General features: G+C 45.0%; 1 protein-coding gene across 1 annotated transcript in view; it reads left to right on the plus strand.

Annotated features, from left to right (window-relative positions):
• The window catches only part of LOC132393568 (E3 ubiquitin/ISG15 ligase TRIM25-like), a 66,332-nt gene that overhangs the window by 31,607 nt on the left and 9,302 nt on the right, over positions 1-25,423 (plus strand). The window contains exons 5-6 of the mRNA XM_059968995.1: positions 6,544-6,762; positions 12,327-12,533. Coding sequence (XP_059824978.1) covers positions 6,544-6,762; positions 12,327-12,533 — 426 coding nt within the window. The remainder of the gene's footprint in view (positions 1-6,543; positions 6,763-12,326; positions 12,534-25,423) is intronic.

Genomic DNA, 25,423 nt, shown 5'->3' on the forward strand with positions numbered 1-25,423 from the left:
CCTCAGCCTCAGAGATGACCAAGATGCAGGTCTCATCGGTGGCTCTCCTCGAGGATTCATTCTTATCAACTTCGAACTGAGTGTAAAAAAACATTTAGCTTGTCCGGGAGCGAGGTGGCAATGCTGGCTGTACTGCTGTGTTTCCTCTTGAAGTCTGCGCTGGTGTGCAGACCTTGCCATAAGCTGCGTGTGTCATTGTCGCAGAGTTGTGACTGGATTCTGTCCCTGTCTTGCCGTTTTGCCACCTTCGTGACTCTGCGTAAACCATAGTGGCATCTCTTGAGCTCCTCAAGGCTTCATCCCTTGCACTGAGAGCAACACGCTCTCAACTATTTATCCAAGGCATCTGGTTTGGGCAGATCTGGACAGATTGTTGGGGAACAATGTCTTCAATGCACTTCTGAATGAAGCTTGTGACCACCTCCGTATGTTTGGATACCTCCAGGTGACGCCATCAAAACAGTCTAGTAAAACTGAGTCTGGTTGGTCGGACCAGCTGTGGATGGTTTTCACTATGCCTGTTTCCTTTTTCAGTTGTTGCCTGTAGTCAGGCAGAAACAAAACAGAGAAATGACCAGACTTTCCAAGCGGAGGGCAGAGAAGTGCTTTGTTGGCGTTGCAGAAGGGAGAGTAGCAGTGGTTGAGTATGCTATCTCCCCGTTTGCTCACCTGGATGTGTTGGCAGAAATTCAGGTAAACTCTAGTCAACAATGCTTGGCTAAAGTCTCCAGTGATGATGGAAGCAGCCTCTGGATGGGTGGTTTCATGGGTGTTGATGGTTTGCATTGTTCATTGAAAGCCAGGTTGGTATCGGCCGACAGCTGTAAAAATAACAGATCGTAGAGATGGTCACCAAAATCTTCAGTCTTACCTACAATGCTATTCTTCAAAGCCCTCATAACTTAATGTTACTGCAATGGATCGCCATCGAAGATATTAATCTCTCTTTAGGCAGAGATGTGTTGTTGTGACAGCACTATGCTTGTTATTTCCTTTTGTGTCTTAATGGCCTCCAGCGTGGTGTTTATCCCTCAATATTTGTTGTCTTGTGTATAAGTCAGCTAAATCAGCCTCCATTCTAATACTAGTCAGATACGATATGGTATCTGACTCATGGGACATTTTGCTAGTGGCTGCAAAATGAGCTGCATGCCCATTAGACGTGCTGTCCTCAGCCTGTACGGTTTCCTGTAACTCATCACCTTTATATGTAATCACAGCCTGTTCTGCTGTGCATTTCCCCAGGGAACTGAGCTTCAACATCGCATCTTTGTTTCCACCATTGTTCAGCCTCTGCTGTGACGGTGCTAATAAGTGTTTCAGTGCTTATGAAGTTTTCAACCTGTTTATCGCAATCAGAGATAGGCATTAAAGAAAACAACAAGTTATGTTACCTGGCAACATCTTCACAAAGAGACTTTAAATCATCCAAATGAGACTGCACTCCGTAAATATCTTCTTGCTTTTCCTCTAAGAGATTTCTAATTGACAAATATTAAATCTTTAATCCTCTCAACAGATCTATTATAGTCCTTTCAAAGGCTGTCAATGCTCTTCGCCAAAGCTTTGCTGGAAAGTTTAGTTTCTCTCTTAGTTCTGCCTTCAACGTCACGACTTACAGTCTGACTCATTTTGTCTTCCAATTGGACAAAACAGATAAAACAATGGCAGTTTCATTTCAGCTTCCAACAAAGGAAGCAATATTTCAATTCTTCAGCTTTGCAGCAGAACCAAGGTTCAAACACTTCAGGTAAATACCACTATATAGCTGGACATGGTAACAATGACCATTCAAAACTGTGTTTCAGACTCAAACTCATAGCTTGAATCAACAAAAGTTTGTTACTTGCCACAAGCTGCTTCTAATTTCTTGGACACATCCAAATGCTGATATTCGTTTGGTATAACCATCAAAAACCTTTGCAAACAGAATGTAGCAGCAATGCTAAACCAAAACAAAATCTAAAAACAATTGCTGCTAGGCTGCAACCGCATGGACTGTTGTACTTGTGAGATGTGCCCACAGATCCAATGATTGCCCTAAAAGATGAACCCTTTATTCAATCCTTTATTAACAATTTGCAAACATACAATTAAGCAATTATTGAGCATTATCTCAGCAGTCAGCAAAAGATACCTCTGCTGGTCCCAAGCTACAAACTGCAACAAAATAAGTAAGAATAACTTAATCTGCTTTGCTTATGTGACGAGTTGCCATAATAAACATGTAACACTGAATACAAGGCAGATAGAGAACAGAAAAGTAGCTCCTACACCTTCATAAATTAAAGTACTGTGTGCAGGAGCTGGGATATTATGTTGTATTTGTATAAGATGTTGGTGACACCTAATTTGGAGTATTGTGTGCAATTCAGGTCAACTGTATACAGGAAAGATATCAATAAGATTGAAAGGACCCAGAGAAAATTTACAAATATGTTACCGGGACTTGAAAACCTGTCTTGTAGGGAAAGGTTGACCAGATTAGGACTTTATTTTTTGGAGCCTAGGGAAATGAGGAGATAATTGAAAGAGGTACAGTGTACAAAATTATGAAGGGTATAGATAGGGTAAATGCCAACTGGGTTGGGTTAGACTAGAACTAGAGGTGATGGGTTAAGAGTAAAAGGTTCTCTTAAACATGTGGGGGAACCTCTTCACTCAGGGGACGGTGAAAGTGTAGAATGAACTGACAGTGGAAGTGGTAGGTGTGGGTTCGATTTCAACATGTGAGAGATGTTTGGATAAGTACTTGGCTGGGAGCAGTATAGAGGCCTAGGCTCTAGATGTAGTTTAATAGAACTAGGTAAAGTAATAGTCTGGCATGAGTTAGATGGATTGAAGGGCTTGTTTGTGCACTGTGGTGTTCCATGACCCTGTCTCGAAGAGACTGTAGAGGTATTAGTACTATCCTTTCAAGAATCAAGTTCAAGTTTAATTATCATTCAACTGTATATGAATATAACCAAATGGAACAGTGTTCCTCCGGGGCCAAAGTGCAAAACACATTACCACCAGCATACACCACACTGCACTAACACATAGCATAAATATCACATATGGTTATGATTTCAGAAAAACATACAGTCACAAATAAATACAGAGCCCAAGTCCTTGAGAGGAATAACTGTAAACTGTCTTGGTACCAACCTGATGGCATGCACATCGATCTCTCGAAGTTCTGGTAATGCCCCCCCAAACTTTCACCATTCTCCATCCCCTTTTTAGACCATAAGGTATGGAAGCAGAAGGAGGCCATTTGGCCTATTGAGTCTGCTCTGCCATTCAATCATAGGCTGATGCAATTCTTCCAGTCATCCCCACTCCACTGCCTTCTCCCCATACCCTTTGATGCCCTGGCTAATCAAGAACCTATCTATCTCTAGCTTAAAAGTACTGAATGACTTGCCCTTCACAGGCACTCGTGGCAACAAATTCCACAGATTTACCACCCTCTAACTGAAGTAATTTTTCCGCATCTCTGTTCTAAGTGGACATTCTCCAATCCTGAAGTTGTGCCCTCTTGTCCTAGACTCTCCTACCATGGGAAATAACTTTGCCATATCTAATCTGTTCAAGCCTTTCAACATTTGGAATGTTTCTATGAGATTCCCCCTCATTCTCCTGAACTCCAGGGAATACAGCCCAAGAGTTGCCAGGCATTCCCCATACAGTAACCCTTTCATTCCTGGAATCATTCTTGTGAATCTTCTCTGAACTCTCTCCAATGTCAGCATATCCTTTCTAAAATAAGGAGCCCAAAACTGCACACAATACTCCAAGTGTGGTCTCACAAGTGTGGCCTTACAGAGCCTCAACATCACATCCCTGCTCTTATATTCTATACGTCTAGAAATGAATGCCAATACTCTCTCACTCTATCTCCTTGCCCACCCGCTGCCTCCCTCTGGTGCTCTTCCCCATTTTTCTTTCTTCCAAGGTCTTCCGTCCTCTTCTATTAGACTCCCCCATCTTCAGCCCTTTATCTTTTTCATCAGTCAACTTCCCAGCTATTTACTTCATCCCTTCCCCTTCATATTTCACCGATCACCTTGTGTTTCTCTCCCCTCACCCCCCCCACCTTTTAAATCTACTCCTCAGCTTCTTTTCTCCAGTCCTGCCGAAGGGACTCAGCCCGAAATGTCGACTGTACTCTTTTCCATAGATACTGTCTTGCCTGCTTGAAATCCTCCAGCATTTTGTGTGTGTTGCTTGGATTTCCAGCATCTGCACATTTTCTCATGTCTGTCTTGGTCCACTTTGTTCTTCCATTGAGTGAACAGTGGAGGGCAGCACTGAGCAAACACTGGAGAGCGGCATCAAGTGAACACCAGAGGGCAGCACTGATACGAAGAGCCAGTCTCCAACCCAGCACAATTCTAGCTTGCTCAGCACAACCTCTGCTCTCTCCCCCGGGTGGCTGGATTCAAGTTGTCTGTGCATTCGAGGCCTAGTCCACCCCACAACCAAGGGAACACAGCTCCCCTACCACTGGTCATGCTAATGAATGAACATGCAGTATTCTACATTACCAATGCCCAACGGGGTTTTGCAATCACTGTTCCTTCTTCGCTGTGCAAGTGCGTGGCCACAGAGTATCTGAGATGCTCCCGCACACATAGCGTTTGTTCCCATACAGCTAGCTGATGGATTTGTGGCCAACTTTACGGATGATACAGAGACAGGTGGAGGGACAAGCAGTGTTGAGGAAACAGGGAGTCTGCACAAGACTTGGACAGATTAGGAGAATGGGCAAGAAATTGGCAGATGGAATTAGAATTAGGATCAGAAGCATCAAATTTTGAAGGTGCCCTGGATGTTGAGGAGGCTAGTGTCCATGATGGAGCTGGTGGAGTCCACAACTTCCTGCAGCTTTTTCTGATCTTGTGCAGTGCCCCACCACCCATACCAGATGGTGATGCAAACAGTTAGAATACTCTTCACGGTGTATCTGTAGAAATTTGTGAGTGACACATTCAAAATGCTGGAGGAACTCAGCAGGGAGGCAGCATCTGTGGAAAAAAGTAAACAGTCGATGCTTCAGGCTGAGACACTTCATCAGGACATCTTGGCCCGAAACATCTTTTCCATAGAGGCTGCTTGGCCTGCTGTGTTCCTCCAGAATTTTGTTGTTTGGCAGTTGAGGGTGCTACTCGGGCCGACTGCCTGCCCCTCTTCTGAGGGTACATCATCCTTGGGAGAGGGAGCATGGGTAGAGTGGGGGATTTCCTGGAAAGGTGGCCCATTCCTGCCCCAGGCAATAGACAACAATCATCATATTTTAATTTGAATTTGTTCTGTCTTGTAAAGACTAGATTTTTGAATTTTGATGTAGTTTTTTTGTGAATAAAGTGTTGTAGTTTTGGGAAAAACTACAATGATTTACATTAGCTTTTAACAGATAGGAGTATGAACATAAAAAAATAGAAATAAAATCCCCTCATCTTGTGATAGTCTCGGGTTAAATAGGTGTGTTGCCAGATGGTGTGGCTCACTGGGCCGGACGAGCCTGTTCTGCACTATCTGATATTCTGCCCCAGGCTACTGATGGACTTTTACCGCTGTACCGTTGAGAGCATACTCACCAACTGCATCTCAGTGTGGTATGGCAATTGTCCCGTATCGGACCACAAAGCACTCCAGCGGGTGGTGAAAACTGCCCGGTGAGTTATTGGCACCCAATTGCCCACCATTGAGAACATCTTCCATAAACGCTGCCTGGGCAGGGCAAAAAGCATTATCAAGGATGCATCTCACCTTAACCATGGACTTTTTACTCTCCTCCCATCCAGTAGGTGCTAAAGGAGCCTCCGCTCCCACACCAACAGGCTCAGGAAGAGCTTCTTCCCTGAGGCTGTGACCCTGCTGAACCTCACATCACAGCGCTAAGCAGTATTGCACCCATATTGTACTGTCTCAGTACTTTTATATCTGTGTGCTGTAGCAATTACTTTTTATTCACAGTTATTTTGTAATTAACACTATTCCTTTGCACTTCTGGTTAGATGCTAACTGCATTTCATTTGGCTTTGCATCTGTACTCGGCACAATGACAATAAAGTTGAAGCTAATCTAATCTAATGAAGCTCTGGTAAACACTGTTGCAATATCACACACAGCTACCCTTTCAAGTTGCTAAAAATTTAAACACATTTCAAAGAGATTCCCTGTCATTTCATTAAACTATTAATATTAACCTAATGCCTTTTAAAAGTGAGTAAGATTTAGGAGCAGTATTAGGCATTTGGCTCATTGATTCTACTCCATGATTCTGTCATTGCTGATTTATTGTCCCTCCAATCTCATTCTTTGTCTTCTCCCCGTAACCTTTCAGACCCTGACTAATCAAGAACCTGTCAACCTCCATATTATGTATACCCAATGACTTGGCCTTCGCAGCCGTCTGTGGCCATCAATTCCAGATCCAACACCCTTTGGCTAAAGAAATTCCTCCTCATCTCTGTTCCAATTATTACACTTTACAGATTCTTATTTATGAACTAACTGCTAGATAACAATTTGTATTTTTTTATATCATTGCAGACCATTTCCATTTGAACCACTTCAAGCTGCTGTTAACAAACAGGAGTTAAATCCAACTTCTGCCCCTGTATTTGGTAGCTTTGCATCTTCAACAAATTTCAGAAGATATGCCGGAGACAGTAAATCTGATTCTGATTCTGATTCCGATTCCAATGCTGGATTGAGATGTGTTCGTGAAAGGGACCAACAGTCTCCAGGAAAGAAGTTGGAGCCGTTCAGGTACTTTAGCTGTTTACTTCCATCTCTCATCTAGTCGAGACAGCTGGATTACTATTAGTATAACTTCTCCACTGTAATCCAGTTCCTTTGCGTGTTTCAGGTTGAAATTAGAGCTGCTCTGCTTTGTAAACTTCATTCACCTTTGATTAGGCTGTATTGTTTTTTGCTGTCACTGGATTGAGAGAAGTTTAGAGCGAGGAATATTTCAGTCAGGGCTGCTCCTGTGCACCTTTCACTTCCTTGGTTTCATCTGCCAAGTAGACTCACCACAGCATTTTGTTTTACCATGCAGCAGCGAGGGAGGTCCACGGTGGAAATCCCTTTATCCAAGGGTTCCTTCCCCCCTACATTGCAGACCTGTGATGGAAGGTGCTGCACAGGAGGGCAATGGGTTTTTAAGTCATGACACTGACACCCCATCCACCTGTCCATTCTGTGACTGGGAGGAGTCAACGGGCCATGTTTATATGGAGTGTGAGAGGTGTCAGACCTAATTTGAATTAGCTGAGAGGTGTCAGGCCTTTGACAAGGTTCCGCATGGAAGGTTCGTTAGGAAGGTTCAATTGTTTGGTATTAATATTGAAGTGGTAAAATGGATTCAACAGTGGCTGGATGGGAGATACCAGAGAGTAGTGGTGGATAACTGTTTGTCAGGTTGGAGGCCGGTGACTAGTGGTGTGCCTCAGGGATCTGTACTGTGTCCAATGTTGTTTGTCATATACATTAATGATCTGGATGATGGGGTGGTAATTTGGATTAGTAAGTATGCAGCTGATACTAAGGTAGGTGGCATTGTGGATAATGAAGTAGGTTTTCAAAGCTTGCAGAGAGATTTAGGCCAGTTAGAAGAGTGGGCTGAACAATGGCAGATGGAGTTTAATGCTGATAAGTGTGAGGTGCTACATTTTGGTAGGAATAATCCAAATAGGACATGCATGGTAAATGGTAGGGCTTTGAAGAATGAAGTAGAACAGAGTGATCTAGGAATAATGGTGCATAGATCCCTGAAGGTGGAATCTCATGTGGACAGGGTGGTGAAGAAAGCTTTTGGTATGCTGGCCTTTATAAATCAGAGCATTGAGTATAGGAGTTGGGATGTAATGTTAAAATTGTACAAGACATTGGTAAGGCCAAATTTGGAGTATTGTGTACAGTTCTGGTCACCGAATTATAGGAAAGATGTCAACAAAATAGAGAGAGTACAGAGGAGATTTACTAGAATGTTACCTGGGTTTTAGCACCTAAGTTACAGGGGAAGGTTGAACAAGTTAGGACTTTATTCTTTGGAGTGTAGAAGGTTGAGGGGGGACTTGATAGAGGTATTTAAAATTATGAGGGGGTTAGATAGAGTTGACGTGGATAGGCTCTTTCTATTGAGAGTAGGGGAGATTCAAACAAGAGGACATGGGTTGCATTAGGGGGCAAAAGTTTAGGGGTAACACGAGGGGGATCTTCTTTACTCAGAGAGTGGTAGCTGTGTGGAACGAGCTTCCAGTAGAAGTGGTAGAGGCAGGTTCGGTAACTTCACTTAAAGTAAAATTGGATAGGTATATGGACAGGAAAGGAATGGAGGGTTATGGGCTGAGTGTGGGTCGGTGGGACTAGGTGAGAGTAAGTGTTCGGCACAGACTAGAAGGGCCGAGATGGCCTGTTTCCATGCTGTAATTGTTATATGAATATCTGAAGGGGCTGATCCCAAGGTTTTGGTTGTACTTCAGCCCCAAGCTTCTGCACGGTGGTCAGCTCAATGCTTTACAGTACAGGCAGCTGAGGTTAAACTCCTGCTGCAGCCTACATGGAGTTTGTATGTTATCCTCCCGGTGCTCCGGTTTCCTCTCACAATCCAAAGATGAACCTGTTGGTAGTTTAATTTTCATTGTAAATTGTCCCATGACGGGTTGCATGGCTCAATGGGCTGGAAGGTCCTATTCCATGTAGACAATAGACAATAGGTGCAGAAGTAGACCATTCGGCCCCTCGAGTCATTCTGAGATCATGGCTGATCATTCCCAGTCCCTGCCTTGTCCCCATATCCCTTGATTCCCCTATCCATCAGATATCTATCTATCTAGTATCTTAATGAACACATGGGCACCCAGTATGTGGGGTGTCAGGTGGCTTGGAGGGTCTGCCAGTGGACCTGGCCACGATGGCCATTCACAGGTCCAAGGTGGCAGGCAGTTGAGGGTTACAAACACAAGAGGTTCTGCAGATGCTGGAAATCCAGAGTAACACACTCGAAATGCTGGAGGAACTCAGCAGGTAGGCACACCTGAGGAAAAAAGTAAACAGTCGATGCTTCAGGCTGAGACACTTCATCAGGGCATCTCGGCCCAAAACGTCTTTTCCATAGAGGCTGCTTGGCCTGCTGCGTTCCTCCAGAATTTTGTTGTTTGGCAGTTGCGGGTGCTACCCGGGCTGACTGCCTGCCCCTCTTCTGAGGGTACATCATCCTTGGGAGAGGGAGCATGGGTAGAGTGGGGGATTTCCTGGAAAGGTGGCCCATTCCTGCCCCAGGCAATTGACTTTTATAGACAACAATCATCATATTTTAATTTGAATTTGTTCTGTCTTGTAAAGACTAGATATTTGAATTTTGGCAACACACACAAAATGCTGGTGGAACACAGCAGGCCAGGCAGCATCTATAAGGAGTAGTTTCGGGCCGAGACCCTTCGTCAGGACTAACCGAAAGTAAAGATAGTAAGAGATTTGAAAGTAGTTGGGGGAGGGGTAAATGCAAAATGATAGGAGAAGACCGGAGGGGGTGGGATGAAGCCAAGAGCTGGAAGGGTGATTGGCGAAAGTGATACCGAGCTGGAGAAGGGAAAGGATCATGGGACGGGAGGCCTCAGGAGAAAGAAAGGGGGGGGGAAGCCCCAGAGGGAGATGAAGAATGGGCAAACAACAAAATATGTCAGGGATGGGGTAAGAAGGGGAGGAGGGGCATTAATGGAAGTTAGAGAAGTCAATGTTCATGCCATCAGGTTGGAGGCTACCCAGCCGGTATATAAGGTGTTGTTCCTCCAACCTGAGTTTGGATTCATCTTGACAGTAGAGGAGGCCATGGATAGACATATCATAATGGGAATGGGACGTGGAATTAAAATGTGTGGCCAATGGGAGATCCTGCTTTTTCTGGCGGACCGAGCGTAGGTGTTCAGCGAAACGGTCTCCCAGTCTGCGTCGGGTCTCACCAATATATAAAAGGCCACACCGGGAGCACCGGACACAGTATACCACACCAGCCGACTCACAGGTGAAGTGTCGCCTCACCTGGAAGGACTGTCTGGGGCCCTGAATGGTGGTGAGGGAGGAAGTGTAAGGGCAGGAGTAGCACTTGTTCCGCTTACAAGGATAAGTGCCAGGAGGGAGATCGGTGGGAAGGGATGGGGGGGACGAATGGACAAGGGAGTCGCGTAGGGAGCGATCCCTGCGGAAAGCAGAGGGGGGGGGGAGGGAAAGTTGTGTTTGGTAATGGGATCCCGTTGGAGGTGGCAGAAGTTATGGAGAATTATATGTTGGACCCGGAGGCTTGTGGGGTGGTAGGTGTGGACAAGGGGAACCCTATCCTGAGTGGGGTGGTGGGCGGATGGGGTGAGGGCAGATGTGCGGGAAATAGGAGAGGTGCGTTTGAATTTTGGTGTAGTTTTCGTGTGAATAAACTGTTGTGCTTTTGGGAAGAAAAACTGTTTATGTCCCAATGATTTACATTAACTTTTAATGGATAGGAGTATGAACATAAAAAAAAGAAATGAAATCCCCTCATCCTGTGATAGTCTCGGGTTAAACAGGTGGGTTGCTGGATGGTGTGACTCACTGGGCCGCCAGGGCCTGTTCTGCACTGTATCTCAAAATAAAATACATTTGGAGCAAAACACTTTCTGCAGGAGGAACTGCATGGGTCAAACAGTGTCTGTGGGAGGACAGGAACTGCCGAATCTTTGGGTCAAAGCTGAGGGCAAAGAGGGGAGAGGCCATTGTAAAGGTACAGAGGGGGAGGTAAAACTGAGACCAGTGAGTGATTGGTGGATTAAGCTGTGGGGCAGTGAGAGATGATATATAGATTGACTCAGGTGGTGGAGGAAAGAGGTGGAATTACACAGAACATAGAATAGTACTACATTGGGTGGTGAATCCGTGAAATTCATTGCCACAGAGGGCTGTGGAAGTCAAGTCATTGGGTATATTTAAAGCAAAGTTTGATAGATTCTTGATTAGTCAGGGTGTCAAAGCTTAAGGGAAGAGGGCAGGAGAGGGAAAATAAATCAGCCATGATCATCCAGTGGAGAGACTAGATGGGCTGAGTGGCCTATCTCTGCTCCTACAGTATGTCTTATGGTCCTGTGGTTCTTAGTTCTTGACATTATGTGCTGTATCGTATGACTTAGGTGATCATGGTCTTTCCATGCCTATGATGTCTATGATCTTGGTAAATTTTTCAATTGGAGCGGTTTGCCATTGCCTTCTTCTGGGCAGTGTCTTTACAAGATGGGTGACCCCAGCCATTGTCAATACTCTTCAGAGATTGTCTACCTGGTGTCAGTGATCGCATAACCAGGACTTGTGATATGCACCGGCTGCTCATACGACCATCCAACACCTGATCCCATGGCTTTACATGCCCCTGTCCGGTGGGCTACACCTTGCCCCAAGGATGACCTGCAGGCTAGCGGAGAGAAGAAGCCCCTTACATCTCCTTTGGTAGAGATGTATTTTCTCCTTTTCACCCAGTCTGAGTTCTGCATTCCCCTAATAACCAAAAATATATTGATCACTTGCATGAGTATATCCAGTGAGCCAACTTGGGCTGGATGGGCTTGTCCAAACAATCATCATTTTCCAAAGACATTTCTTCAGAATCAGAACGAGAATCAGGTTTAATATAAGACAATAAGGTATCAGAGCAGAATTAGGCCATTTGGCCCATTGAGTCTGCTCCACCATTTCATCATGGCTGATCCATTTTCTCCTTCTTAGTAACAATGAGAAGGTGGCATGTCCAGGGTGATGGGGGTACTTAATGGTGGTTGCCACGTTTTTGAGATGTCGCCTTTTGAAGGTGTCCTTGATGGTGGGGAGGCCCCTTTGTCACCATCTTGATATTCTGCCAATCTGATATACAGTTCTTTTAAACACAGTTGCAATTTCAAAGGGATTCCCTCTCATTTCATGAAACTATTATTGTTAACCTAATGCCATTTAAAAGTGAATTAGACTTGGGAGCAGTGTTGGGCCTTTTGACTCATTGATTCTACTCCAACATTCCATCATGGCTGATTTATTGTCCCTCCAACTCCATTCTCTGCCTTCTCCCCATAACCTTTCAGACCCTGACTAATCAAGGACCTGTCAACACCCTCATTATGTATACCCAATGACTTGACCTTCACAGCCGTCTGTGGACATCAATTCCATATTCACCACACTTTGGCTAATGAAATTCCTCCTTATCTCTGTTTCAATTACTACATTTTACAGATTCTTATTTCTGAACTAACCATCATTTTTCATCTTTTCTGTTTATTCTAGATTACAGATTGTGTTTCTTTTTATCATTGCAGACTCTTTCCATTCCAACCACACCAAGCTACTGTTACCAAACAGGTGATAAAGCCATACTACGACCCTATATTTGGTACCTATGCATTTTTAACAAATTTCACAAGAAATGCCGGTGATATTAAATCTACTATTGATTCTGATGCTGGATTGAGACGTGTTCGTGAAAGGGACCAACACACTCCTGGAAAGAAGTTGGAGCCATTCAGGTACTTTAGCTGTTTACTTCCATCTCTCATCTAGTCGAGACAGCTGGATTACTATTAATATAACTTTTCCATTGTAATCTCATTCCTTCGTGTGTCTCAGGTTGAAATTAGAGCTGCTCTGCTTTATGAACCATTCACCTTTCATCAGGCTACATTGTTTTTGCCGTCACTGGATTGAGAGAAATTTCGAATTAGGAATAGAGAAGTACAGCACAGAAACAGGCCCTTTAGTCCATCTGGTTCATGCTGAAACCATTTAAGCTGCCTATTTCCATTGACCTGCACCTGGACCATAGCCCTCCTTATGCCTATCCAAAATACTCTTAAACGTTGAAATCGAACTTGCATGCACCATTTGTGCTGGCAGCTTATTCCACACACTCGTGGCCTCGTGTTCCCTTAAACTTCTCGCCTTTCACCCTCACACTGTGGTGGCTGGAGTACTATCGGGAATTTTGATCTACAGTGACACTCAGAAGCTGTGGTTCTGCACTGTGGTCTGTTCCCCTCCCCTGGAGCTTGCTGATTGGCCACATTTCGACATGCTCAGGTTTGGCAAGAAGCCTTCTTTTATATCTTGTTTTATAAGCTTGTTTCTCATCTTGAATGTGATTCTGGAACACCTGGAGCCCGTGTTTTGCTGTTTGGAGATCGGCTGAGGGTGTCAGCCCTCTGCAGTCTCTGAGGTTAGGGTGAGTGAACAGTGTGGCGAGAAGGCTCCAGGATGGGGCGCAAGCCAATGTTTGACCCCATTTTTCCAATTAAAGCTCCCATTGTTCACCGAGTAAAGCAACGAGAGCAACTGAAGCATCGAAGTGAGTGCAGAGGGTGAGCGCCAGCTGCCTGTCTATTGATCGGTTGCTCTGTACCAGACAGGGAAAGGCCTGCTGCTGTGTCCAGGCCTGGAGATACTTTTCTGCGGTTTTGGATGTGGACTTTGGACTGTATTTTGGATGATATATTGGACTATATAGACTCTAGATTTTGGTTTTATAGTTTTAATTTTCTGAGTTTTCTTGTCTGACCTTCTCGGGGGGGTTTTTTGTGTGGCGGAGGGGAGCTGTGGGTCATTTTTTGTACGGGAGGTGGGATTTAGGAGTCAATGGACCTAATCCATTTTGTTTTTTTTTTTGGCGTGGCATGAGGGATTTGGGGGTTAATGTACCTGATCTATTTTTATTTGTTTTTTTTGAGGGGAGGTGGGATTTGGGGTCGATGACTGTGCTGCCTTTCCTTTCGTTTCTTCTTCTTTTTCTTTCTTGGTTTCTTGGCTATCTGGAGAATTGATGAATTTCAGAGTTGTATTCTTTGATAATAAAATGAAACTTTGAGCCTTTAAAGTCAGGAGACTTCAGGGCCTGCACGGTCCTGTGGACATGAATTCTTACCAATGTCACGTACTGAAGCGTAGCGGGAGCCAGAACATCGAAGACAGCGAGAGGGGTTGTTGGAAGACTCTGCACTCTGTAATTGATTTGCCGATTCTCGGGTTGGAGAACTTGGGAAAAAACGCTTCAGACTGACAGTAACACTGAAATAGTGACTTTTGGCTCCCCAGTCGCTGTGGAAGGAGTGATATCTGTCTCTCCCCTGTTAGTGAGTGAGAGAGCCTGTGGGAGGGATGTCGACGATGTTGGAGTGAACAGTTAGTTTTTGATGTACTGTAGACTATGGTTTCCCTCTGGAAGCTATGCTGCTACTGGCATGGCAGATTGTGGGAATGCTGATGCTTTATGCTAGAAAACGTGGGGGAATGGGAGTGAGAAGGGTTGATACTGCTGCTTTCTGTTGCTTGTGCTTGGAAGGGGAGGGCAGAGGCTTTTGGGCTCTGACTCCTGCAAACAGGTAACAGCAAGGCTTCAGGTCTAGTCCTCGCTACAGCTGTGGACTAGGCCCCTTCCATCTGTTCCTGCTCTCATCCAATAAATCAGCAGATTGAACTTGTGGCGTGCCAGATTAACCAAATAGGCCTTACGATGACGAGAAAAGTGACCATGACACCACTCGCTATTTGACTGTAAGCCTCAATTGATTCAGGCAGCAACATGTTGTGCAGCTCCTTCATTATGTCTGCCAACAAGCAACTCGCTGATGGTGTAGACCTGCAGTACCTGAAATCATTAGAAGTGTGTTAAAGTAGAATGGTAGCATCTTATGTTGACCCTGTAGAAGCCGCTGTGACCAGTCGCTCTGTCATCTTGCTGGAAATGTCTGACTAAAGTCCACATAGACAACATCGACTGCCTTGCCTTCGTCCACTTTCCTGGTCCCTAGATTGGTTAGAGAGGACCTACCACGCAAGAAACCCTGATGACTATCCTTAATCAGTCCAAGTCTATCAAAATATTGATTTATCTGGTCCTTTGGTGTACTTTCCGATAACTCTCTCACAACTGATGTCAGACTTATCAGCATATAATTATGTTTAGAGCCTTTTTTAAAGAGTGGAACAACATTAGCTGTCCTCCAATCCTCTGGTACCTCTCCTGTCACTAAGGATGTTTTAAGTATCCCTGCTAAGGCCCCAGCAATATCTATGTTTGCCTCCCATATGGTTTGAGGGAACACGTTATCAAGCCTGGGGATTTGTCCACTCTAATTTGCCTCAGCTCAGTGAACACCGCATCCTCTAGTCTGTACAGGGTCCATGAAGTTGATGCTGCTTTGCCTCACTCCTATAGACTCTCTGTCTGTCTCCTGAGTGAATACAGATGCAAGGAATTCATTTCATGTCTCCCCCTGCTGCTTTGGCTCCAAGCGCGAATTATCATTCTGGTCTTCCAGCGGACCAATTTTTGTCCTTACAATCTTTGTGCTCTTAACATACCTGTAGAATTCCTTAGGATTCTCCTTCATCTTGTCTGTTACAGCAACTACATGCCTTCTGTTAGCCGTTCTGATTTCTTTCCTAAGTGTTCCTTGTACTCCATAAACATCCCATTTTTTCCTACTTGCCTATACCTGCTATGCACCTCCTTTTTTCTCTAAACCAGGGCCTCAATATCTCTTGAAAACCAAGGTTCCCTGCACTTGTTATCTTTACCTTTTATTCTGATGGGCACATACAAGCTTTGTACTCTTAAAATTTCATTTTGAAGGCCTCCCATTTTCCTAGTACATCTTTGCCAGAAAACAGCTTGTCCCAATCCACACTTGCCAGATCATTTCTGATACTATCAAAATGGCCTTTCTCCAATTTAGTATCTCAACCTGCGGACCAGACCTTTTTTTTTTGCATATTTACTTTGAAACTAATGGCATTGTGGTCACTGGATGCAAAGTGTTCCCCTACACCAACTTCTGTCACCTGCACCGTCTCATTCCCTAATAACAGATCCAGTATCACACGTTATCTTGTTGGGACTTCTATGTACTAATAAAAGAAACTTTTTTGAACACATTTAACAACCTCTGTCCCATCTAGTCCTTTGACAAGGAATCCCATACTGTAAATATGTGGAAGTTAATAACGCCTACTGTAACAACCTTATGTTTCCTGCAACAGTATGTGATGTCTTTACAGAATTGTTCCTCCAGATCCTGAGAACTGTTGGACGGTTTGTAATATAGCTTCTTTAATGTGGTCTTAACTTTTCTATTTCTCAATTCCATCCATAACACCTCATTAGTCAAGTTCTCCAGTCTGTCCTGACGGAGCACAGCCATGACATTTTCCCTGACTAGTAATGCCACCCCTTACACTTTAATCCCTCCCACTCTGTCACATCCAAAACAATGGAACAACAGAATATTGAGTTGCCAGTACTGCCTCCTTGCAACTAAGTCTCACCAATGGCTACAACGTCATAATTCCAAGTGTAGATCTGTGCACTGATCTATTCATCATTACTACGATTCTTCTTGCATTAAAATGTACGCAGCTCATGTTCAACCTTTTGATTCTTGACTTTGGCTGAGATCTTACCAACATCTGCCTCCACAGACTCTCTACTACCTGTTCAGGTACTCTGGTTCCTATCCCCCTGCCACTCCAGTTTAAACCCCACTGCACAGCATTAACAAACCTTCCCGCAAAGGCTGTTAGTCCCCCTGCAGTTCAACTGCAAACAATCCCTTCTGTACAGATCCCACCTTTCCTGGAAGAGGGCCCAATGATCCAAAAACCTATACCTCCCTCCTGTACCAACTCTTTAGCCATGTGTTAAACTGTATAATCTTCCTTCTTCACTAGCACGTGGCATGGGTAGCAATGCTGAGATCACAATGCTCGAAGTCCTGCCCTTTAACTGAGCACCGAACTCAACCTCATCACTCATCCTACCCATGTCATGGACTATGACCACTGGCTGTTCACCCTCCTACTTAAGAATGCTGAGAACTTCATCCAAGATATCCCAGACCCTGGCACCCTGGAGGCAACATACCATCCAGGAATCAAATTCTTGCCCGCGGAAGCTACTGTCCATCTCCCAACAAAAGAATCCTCTATGAGCACAGCGCACCTCTTCTCCCTCCCCCTTCCCTTCTGAGTCACAGAGGCAGACTCAGTGCCGGAGACCCAGCCACCGTGCCTTTCCCCTGCTAGCTCATCTTCCAACAGAATCCAGTGATATACCTGTTGTTGAGGGGGATGGCCACAGGGGTTCTCTGAACTAGGTCCTTAACCCATTTCCTCTTCCTGACTGTCACCCAGTTTCCTGTGTCCTGCACCTTGGGTGTAACTACCTCTCTATTAGTCCTATCTATCACCCCGTCAGCCTCCTGAATGATCCCGAGTTCATCCAGTTCCAGCTCCAACTCCTTAAAATGGCTTGTTAGCAGCTGCAGCTGGATGCAATTCTCACAGTTGTAGTGGTCAGGGATACTTGTAGTGGTCAAGGTCCCACATCCTGTAAGAGGATTATTCCACTCTACTGTCCTAGCTGAGAAGGTATAAAGAAGGGAAGGAAAAAGAACTTTACCTGGAGCTTTTCTTTACTTTCTGTTTTCTCTGACTGAAGCCTCAACATAACCGCTCTGATTCTGTCCACTCCAACAACGGCCGCTGCGCTTGTCCCTGCCTTCCTTTAATTTGCTCTTGCTAATCAATCCCGAATGCCACTGGTCTGAGCTCAATTACACTGCTGCAATCCGATGCTACCTTTTTCTGCTCGATCAGTGGATCTGTTTGAAATCACCTCCTCTCAAATTTCTTATGTCAGGTTTGGTCACTGGCTCAACAGGTTCCCTTTATTATCAGATAATATACACAGTATACAACCCAAAAGTCTTGCCTTGCCAGACATCCATGAAAAACAGAAACCCCAGAAGAATGAAGACCAGAAAACATTAGTTCCCTCCCCACTCCCCGCACAAACCTCAAGCTCCTCCTCTGCCCCGACTGTTTCAGCAAAAAAGACTGTGCCCAGCACCCACCCAGCAACAGCAAAGCACTCAAAAAGAGACCATGATCTGCGGTCAACAAGTATGTTATCGTTTACCCGACAGTTTGACGTGCCACAGGTTCTCTCTCTTACCAACAAGGACAGAGGGATATCAGCCGTTTTTCACAGCGATTGAGGAGACTGACAGTCGCCGTTTCGGTGTTACAGTCTGCCAAGCGCAGGTTCCTGATGCGAGGACAAGTAGCAAACTCTCCCCCGTCGAGAGGAGGAGAGAACGATCCGACACTGCCTTTGTCTGCTCAATCAGCGGACCTGATTCAAATCACTGCCTCAGGTTTCTGATGTCCGGATTGGTCACTGGTCAAAGTTCAATTGCGCTGCCACGGTCCAACGCTGCCTTTTCTACTTAGTCACCTCCTCTCAAACTTCTGATTTCTGGATTGGTCGCTGGTCAGAGCTCAGCGTTTAAGTCCTGCGCTGCTTCTGCACCCCTTTCACTTCCTTGCTTTCATCGGTTGACCAGGCTCACTGTGGCAGTCTGTTTTACCATGCGGCAGCAAGGTGACCCCAGTGGAAATACAGGGGTCTTTCCCCTGTGCATGGTGAAAGGTGCTGCATAGGGCAGTAGCGTGCAACAGGTTTTTAAGCAGGTTCACTGGCACCCCATCCACCTGTCCTGTCTTTGATTGGGAGGAGTCAGTGTACCACATTTATATGGAGTGTGAGAGGCTGCAGCCCCTACTTGAATATCTGAAGGGGCTGTCCTCAGGGTTTGTTTGCACTTTAGCCCCATGCTCCTTAAATATAGAAACCCGGTACAGAAGGGGACAGGTCGCTCATAGCATCAACTGTCGCACTTGGTCCTGGGCCTGGTCAAGTGGCCATTCAGGGATCCAGGTGGCAGGTAGTTGAGGACGCTGCCTGGCCCTCTTCTGTGGATATGTTTGATGCCCGTGTGTCCTTGGAGAGGGAGCATTTGGTTACCATGTATACAGTGGGGAATTCTGGGAATGGTGGCCCCTCTCTCTAGGAAACTGACAAACTTGTGGACAGTGATAACCATATTTGAATTTGTCCACTGTCTTGTAAATGTTTGATGTTTGAATTGTGGTGTAGTTTTTGTGTCGATAAACTTTTGTAGCTTTGGAAAAAAATGTTTAAGTTCCAATGGTTTACATTGACTTTTAATGGATAGGATAACAGGATCATAGGATCTAGAATTAAAAGACCCTCATCTTGTGATCAGGCCAGAGTTAAATAGGTAGGTCGCTGAACAGTGTGGCTCATTGGCTGGAAGGGCCTGTTCTGCACTGTACAGGCAGTCCCCGGGTTACGGACGAGTTCCGTTCCTGAGTCTGTCTTTAAGTCGGATTTGTACATAAGTCGGAACAAGTACAGCCAGTATTATTTAACGTCAGTTAGTCAAACGTTTGTCTTAGTATAGTATATATTTTACCTTTCTATGCATACAAAACACTTAAGGAATGTATGTATTCCAATAATTAAGCCACTGCGTTGCTTAGTAGTAACTGTAGCTTTCTTCGGGGCAGGGCCTTTCACATGCTCCATTATTCTCACTTTATCTTTTAACCTTTAAAATTGTTCCGATCATTGACCAACTGTAGCCTAACGCTTTTCCAATGACCGATGGTGTTTCACCTCTTTCCAAATGCTTTATTATTTCCACTTTATTTCCAATCGCGATCGCTTCCCGTCAATGGAACAGAAACATGGCGGGCGGCAAGTACCGAGCTCCGCTGGCTCCTGAGGTCCGCCAGGTCCTAAGGACCACCGCACTGAATTCGCCAGGTCCTAAGGACCACCGCACTGAATTCGCCAGGTCCTAAGGACCACCGCACTGAATTTGCCAGGTCCTAAGGACCACCGCACTGAATTCGCCAGGTCCTAAGGACCACCGCACTGAATTCGCCAGGTCCTAAGGACCAGCACTCTGAATTCCACAGGTCCTAAGGACCAGCGCTCTGAGACAGGTTATATAGGACAAGTGGGGGCTGTGCTGGGTTTGGGTATATAATCCTCCACAATATTCCACGTGGGAATTTAAACTGGAGGTGGCAGTGCTTTTTATTTTTACGAGCTCGACATCAACCTGTATGGACCTGGAGGCTGGTTTTTATGTTGGACCTGAAGTTAATTCTCCGTAACTTCCGCCACCTCCAACAGGATCCCACTACCAAGCACATCTTTCCCTCCCCCCCTCTTTCTGCAGGAATTGCTCCCTGGGTGACTCCCTTGTCCATTCATCCCCCCCCATCCCTTCCCACCGATCTCCCTCTTGCCACATATCCTTGTAAGCGGAACAAGTGCTACACTTGCCCTTACACTTCCTCTCTCACCACCATTCAGGGCCCCTGACAGTCCTTCCAGGTGAGGCGACACTTCACCTGTGAGTCGGCTGGTGTGGTATACTGCGTCTGGTGCTTCCGGTGTGGCCTTTTGTATATTGGTGAGACCCGACGCAGACTGGGAGACCGTTTCGTGGAACACCTACGCTCGGTCCGCCAGAGAAAGTAGGATTTCCCAGTGGCCACACATTTTAATTGACTTCTCTAACTTCCGTTAATGCCCCTCCTCCCCTTCTTACCCCATCCCTGACATATTTAGTTGTTTGCCCATTCTCCATCTCCCTCTGGTGCTCCCCCCCCTTTCTTTCTCCCGAGGCCTCCTGTCCCACGATCCTTTCCCTTCTCCAGCTCGGTTTCACTTTCGCCAATCACCTTTCCAGCCCTCAGCTTCATCCCACCCCCTCCGGTCTTCTCCTATCATTTTGCATTTACCCCTCCCCCCACTACTTTCAAATCTCTTACTATCTTTACTTTCGGTTAGTCCTGACGAAGGGTCTCGGCCCGAAACTACTCCTTATAGATGCTGCCTGGCCTGCTGTGTTCCACCAGCATTTTGTGTGTGTAGCTGTCTTGTAAAATTGCCCATTTTCACACTAGCCTCTCCACCATCGAGGATGTCCTAAAAAATGCGGCACCCATCAATAATGGACCCCCACCGCTCAGGACATACCCCCTTCTCATTACTACCATCAGGGAGAAGGTACAGGAGCCTGAAGGCACAAATTCAATGTTTTAGGAACAACTTTCCTTCCACCATCAGATTTCCAAACCTATGAACTCCACCTCACTATTTTGCACTGGTTTTGCACTAATTAATTTTTAATATACAGTACTGTGCAAAAATCTTGGGCACACATATATAGCTAGGGTGCCCAAGACTTTTACACAGTACTGTGGTAATTTTATGTATTGCCCTGTACTGCTGCCACAAAGAAAACACATTTCATGAGATATGTGAGTGATGATAGACCTGATCCTGATATGCATCTCTATTGTGGACTGAGCGTGGGAAGGGGCAGGGAGAGGGGAATCATGGTTGGGAAAAGGGGAAAGGACAGGACAGGGAGCAGGAAGCACCAGAGAGACATTCTGTAATGATCAATATACCAATTGTTTGGAGTCAAATTACCTTGCTTGGAGTCGCAGGGCTGAGTGTCCACATCTGCAGAAACCCTTGCCCTGGCACTCTTTCTCTGCCACCTGTCCCACATCTTTCCCATGGCACTCCACCCTCACCATTCCCAACATCCTTTTGTTCCCGCCAGATTTACAAACTCGCTTTCTGCTCCAGGTTGACAAAGACAGTACTGTGCAAAAAGTCTTAAGGCATCCTACATATATGTGCCTAATTATATACTGTGTGTATAATTGTAATTTATTTTTGTCATGTATTGTACTGTAATGCTGATCTAATACAACATATTTCATGATGTATGTCTGTGATAGTAAACCTGATTCAGATTCTGCTGACCATTGTACTTATCATTACCAGTCCTATTCACTGACATTTGGTCTGCAGTGTTCAATGCCTTAGTGGTTCTCATGCTTCTTAAAAATAGAACAAGTACCTACCTTAGCTACCTTTTCAGGGTGGGCTCTCCAGAATCCAGCCACTGTCCGTGTGAGAAAATCCCCCTTCTCATTTAAAGCTCTTACCTCTCACCTTATTGCAATGCTATCTTGTTTTAGACACACCCACCAATCTTCAAGGTTGGAAGTATATGTATTATCAAAGTACATAAATGTTGCCCTGTACTACTTTGAGCCTCATTTTATTGTGGAGACCCTCAGGAAATAGAAAGCAGCACAATGGAATCAAGGAAAGACCACACACAACAAGAAAGTCGAACATCCAATGTGCAAAAGACAACAAACTGTGCAAATACAAAGAGAAAAAATAATAAGTAATAATTATTGAGAATCTGAGATGAAGAGTCCTTGAAAATGAGTGCATAAGTCGTGCGGACAGTGCAGTATTGGGTTGAGTGAAGTTATGTTCTCTTGTTCAGGAGCCTGATACTTGAGGGGTAATAATAGTTTCTGAACTGGATAGTGTTGGTCTGAGGCTCCTGTACATCCTTCCCAATAGCAGCAGCGAGATGAGAGCATGGCCTGTATGATGGAAATCCTTAATGATGGATGCTGTATTTGGATTTTGATGGCTAATAGACTCCTGCCATCTACCCAGCTATCTTCCTCATAATTTTGTATATCTGTGGCAGGTCGCCCTTCAGTTTCCTCCACTCTAAGGAAAACAAAATCAGCCTCTTCAATCTCTCCTTACGCAGAACCATGATGTTCCATTCCAAGCCCTCCATTGGTCAGAGTTGACCAAGGAAAATGTGTCCTAGCAGTCTGTGAGTCTATACAGAAGCCAGTACACAACGCACGATATGGAAAGCAAGCTGACAGCCACATAACAAGCTCTCCCTTTCCGCGCAACTGGTGAACACAAAGGAACGGCACAGACAGACTGATACAGTTTGGCACCGGCAGCATCGCAGGAGTTGCCAGTCAGTGTTGAACTTACATAGAACTTCCTTAGGGACTCCTGCTCTGGATTTCCCCCCCTCGGAGTTTACTCCCAAAGCCTTCCCCGTGAGTGGGTACAGCCACAAGGCAGCAGAAGTTTGAAATCAAAGTTTTCCTTCTCCTAGAGGAGCTGCCAAACGCAGCTGATGAGCCCCATCTGCCAGAAGTAACCGGTTTTAAGGCATCAGTAGCTTGACTTTGCCCTTTCTACTGTCAGTAGAAATGATTCCGCTATGCTTAGTAGCTAAGCCACTTGGTTAGCTGGACAGGAGCTGGACTTGGTTGTCGGAGGTGATCTGAGGTGCACACTAACTGGCACATTCCAGGCTGTAGATGTACATGCTGAGGGGTGCACTAAAACTTGGTGCAGCCACCACCGGGCTCAGAGAGGAAAGAAAACAGAATAAGGTTCTTCTGATACTGGACAGAGAGGGATTGGGTTGGGTGAGAAAGCTTCTCAAGAGTATACCACCCCAGGGGGCCACATGAGTGGCAACAGTCCGATTTGTTTCAAGGAAAATAATGGAACACTCCGTAATGTTTTGAGTACTAATGTCGGAATGAAAGGCATTGCACAGATTCTTTTTGAAAATATGTTTTAATTGTGAACAAAGTTTACTTTGATAAAAAAGACCTCTCTACATGGTACAGTAGGGTGGCATGGTAGCATGGTGATTAGCGCAATGCTTTTCAGTGACTCAGGTTCAATTCCTGTCACTGAATGTGAGGAGTTTGCACATTCTCCCTGTTACTGAGTGGGTTTCCTTCGGGTGCTCCAGCTTTCTCCCACATTCCAAAGTTAGTGGATTAATTGGTTTTTGTAATTGGTCCCGTGATTAGGCTAGAGTTAAATTAGGCTCAATTAAAAATAAATAAACAGCCCCACCAGTGAAGTCACATTCTTCCAAAAGTGTGATGAATGAATCTGTGCACAGTCTTCCAGGCTTGATAACATCATAGCCTGAAGACCCTGCTCTGCTGTTCTCTCTACTATGCCTGATGAAGACAAGAATGCCATACGCCTTCTTCACTAGTTCAAATTCATGTTTAATTGTCATTCAACCATACATGAAAACCCATGAACACAGCCAACTGAACCAGCATTCCTCTGGAATCAAGGTGCAAAACACAACACCAACAGTCATTCACTGCACAAGGCACATATAGTGCATATAAGATAGTAGGTAACTAACAGTCACACATAAAACAAGATATAGCCCAAATCCCTAAATGACATATCCTGCAAGTTGATGGTGCATGCATATTATAGACAGTTCTCAATAGCCTGCAGTTGAACATATGCATGCGTGCAAACAATCCAGTTTGTCATTCCACTGAGCAAACAATGCAAGGGCCAGCCCTCAACCCAGCCATGCTAAACTGCCTCCAACGTCTCCTTGCCTGGACTGCTGCAACAGGCAAGCCTGCAGCTCGAGGCCTAGTCCTCACTACAACCAAGGCCACACAGCCACCACTTGTCAATGCTTCAATTTAATGTCAGAAAACGTATAAATTATACGACCTGAAATCCTTACAGGTATCCATGAAAGAGTGAAGAAAAAACACAACAACTGAATGACAGAAAATGTTATAACCCCACATTTCTAACTGTGGCGATGCTGTAGTGCAGTGGTTAGTACATCGCTTTAAAGCACAAGCGATAGAATCAGGGTTTGATTCATGCCGCGGTCTGCAAGGGGTTTGGACGTTCTCCCTGCGACTGTTTGTATTTCCTGCAGGTGCCTGGTTTCCTCCCACAGATGAAAGACATCCAGTTAGTGACGTGTGGGTGTCCTATCTGATGAAGAAACATGACAACACTTGTGGGCTGGACCTAGCACAATCCTTGCTGATTTGACTTGACACAAATGATGCATTTTACTCCAAGTCTGAATGTTCACGGGACAAATAAAGCTGATCTTTATCTTTGTTCTATATCCCATTTCCATTGATAGTCTTCCTCATTATCCACAACCTTTGCAAACTCTGTGCCATCTGCAAACCTGCAAGGTAGGACATAGAAGAGTGCTGTCAAAGTAAAAGTAAATTTATTATCAAAGTTCCTATAAATCACCATATACAATCCTGAGATTCATTTTCTTCCGGGCATTTACAGGAAAATAAAGAAACACAATTGATTTTATGAAAACCTATATAGAAACAAAGACTGACAAACAACCAATTTGCAAAAGACGACAAATTGTGCAAATAAATAATATTGAGAAACTCATTTGTAGAGGCTATGGAAGTGAGTCCATAGGTTGAGAAATCAGTTCAGTTGAGGTGAGTAAAATTATCCATGCTGGTACAGGAACTTAATGGTTCAAGGGTAATAAAAAAACATGAAATGCTGGCAGAACTCAGCAGGCCAGACAGCATCTACGGGAGGAGGTAATAACGACGTTTCGGGCCGAAACCCTTCATCAGGAGTGAAGTAACATGGGATGGTCGAGGAGGGATAAGAAGTGGGGGGAGGGATGAAGTAGAGAGCTGGGAAGTAATAGGCTGGAGGGAAATGGGCTGGGGGAAGGTGGAGAACTATGGGAAATAAGAGAGAGAAAGGTAGGGCTGGGGGGAGAGATTATAAGTGAGGGGGGAAAAGAGAGAAAGAGAACCAGACTGAAATTATAGATAGGGATGGGGGTAA

The sequence above is a fragment of the Hypanus sabinus genome, chromosome 4 (genome assembly GCF_030144855.1).
Source record: "Hypanus sabinus isolate sHypSab1 chromosome 4, sHypSab1.hap1, whole genome shotgun sequence".
Lineage (NCBI taxonomy): Eukaryota > Metazoa > Chordata > Chondrichthyes > Myliobatiformes > Dasyatidae > Hypanus > Hypanus sabinus.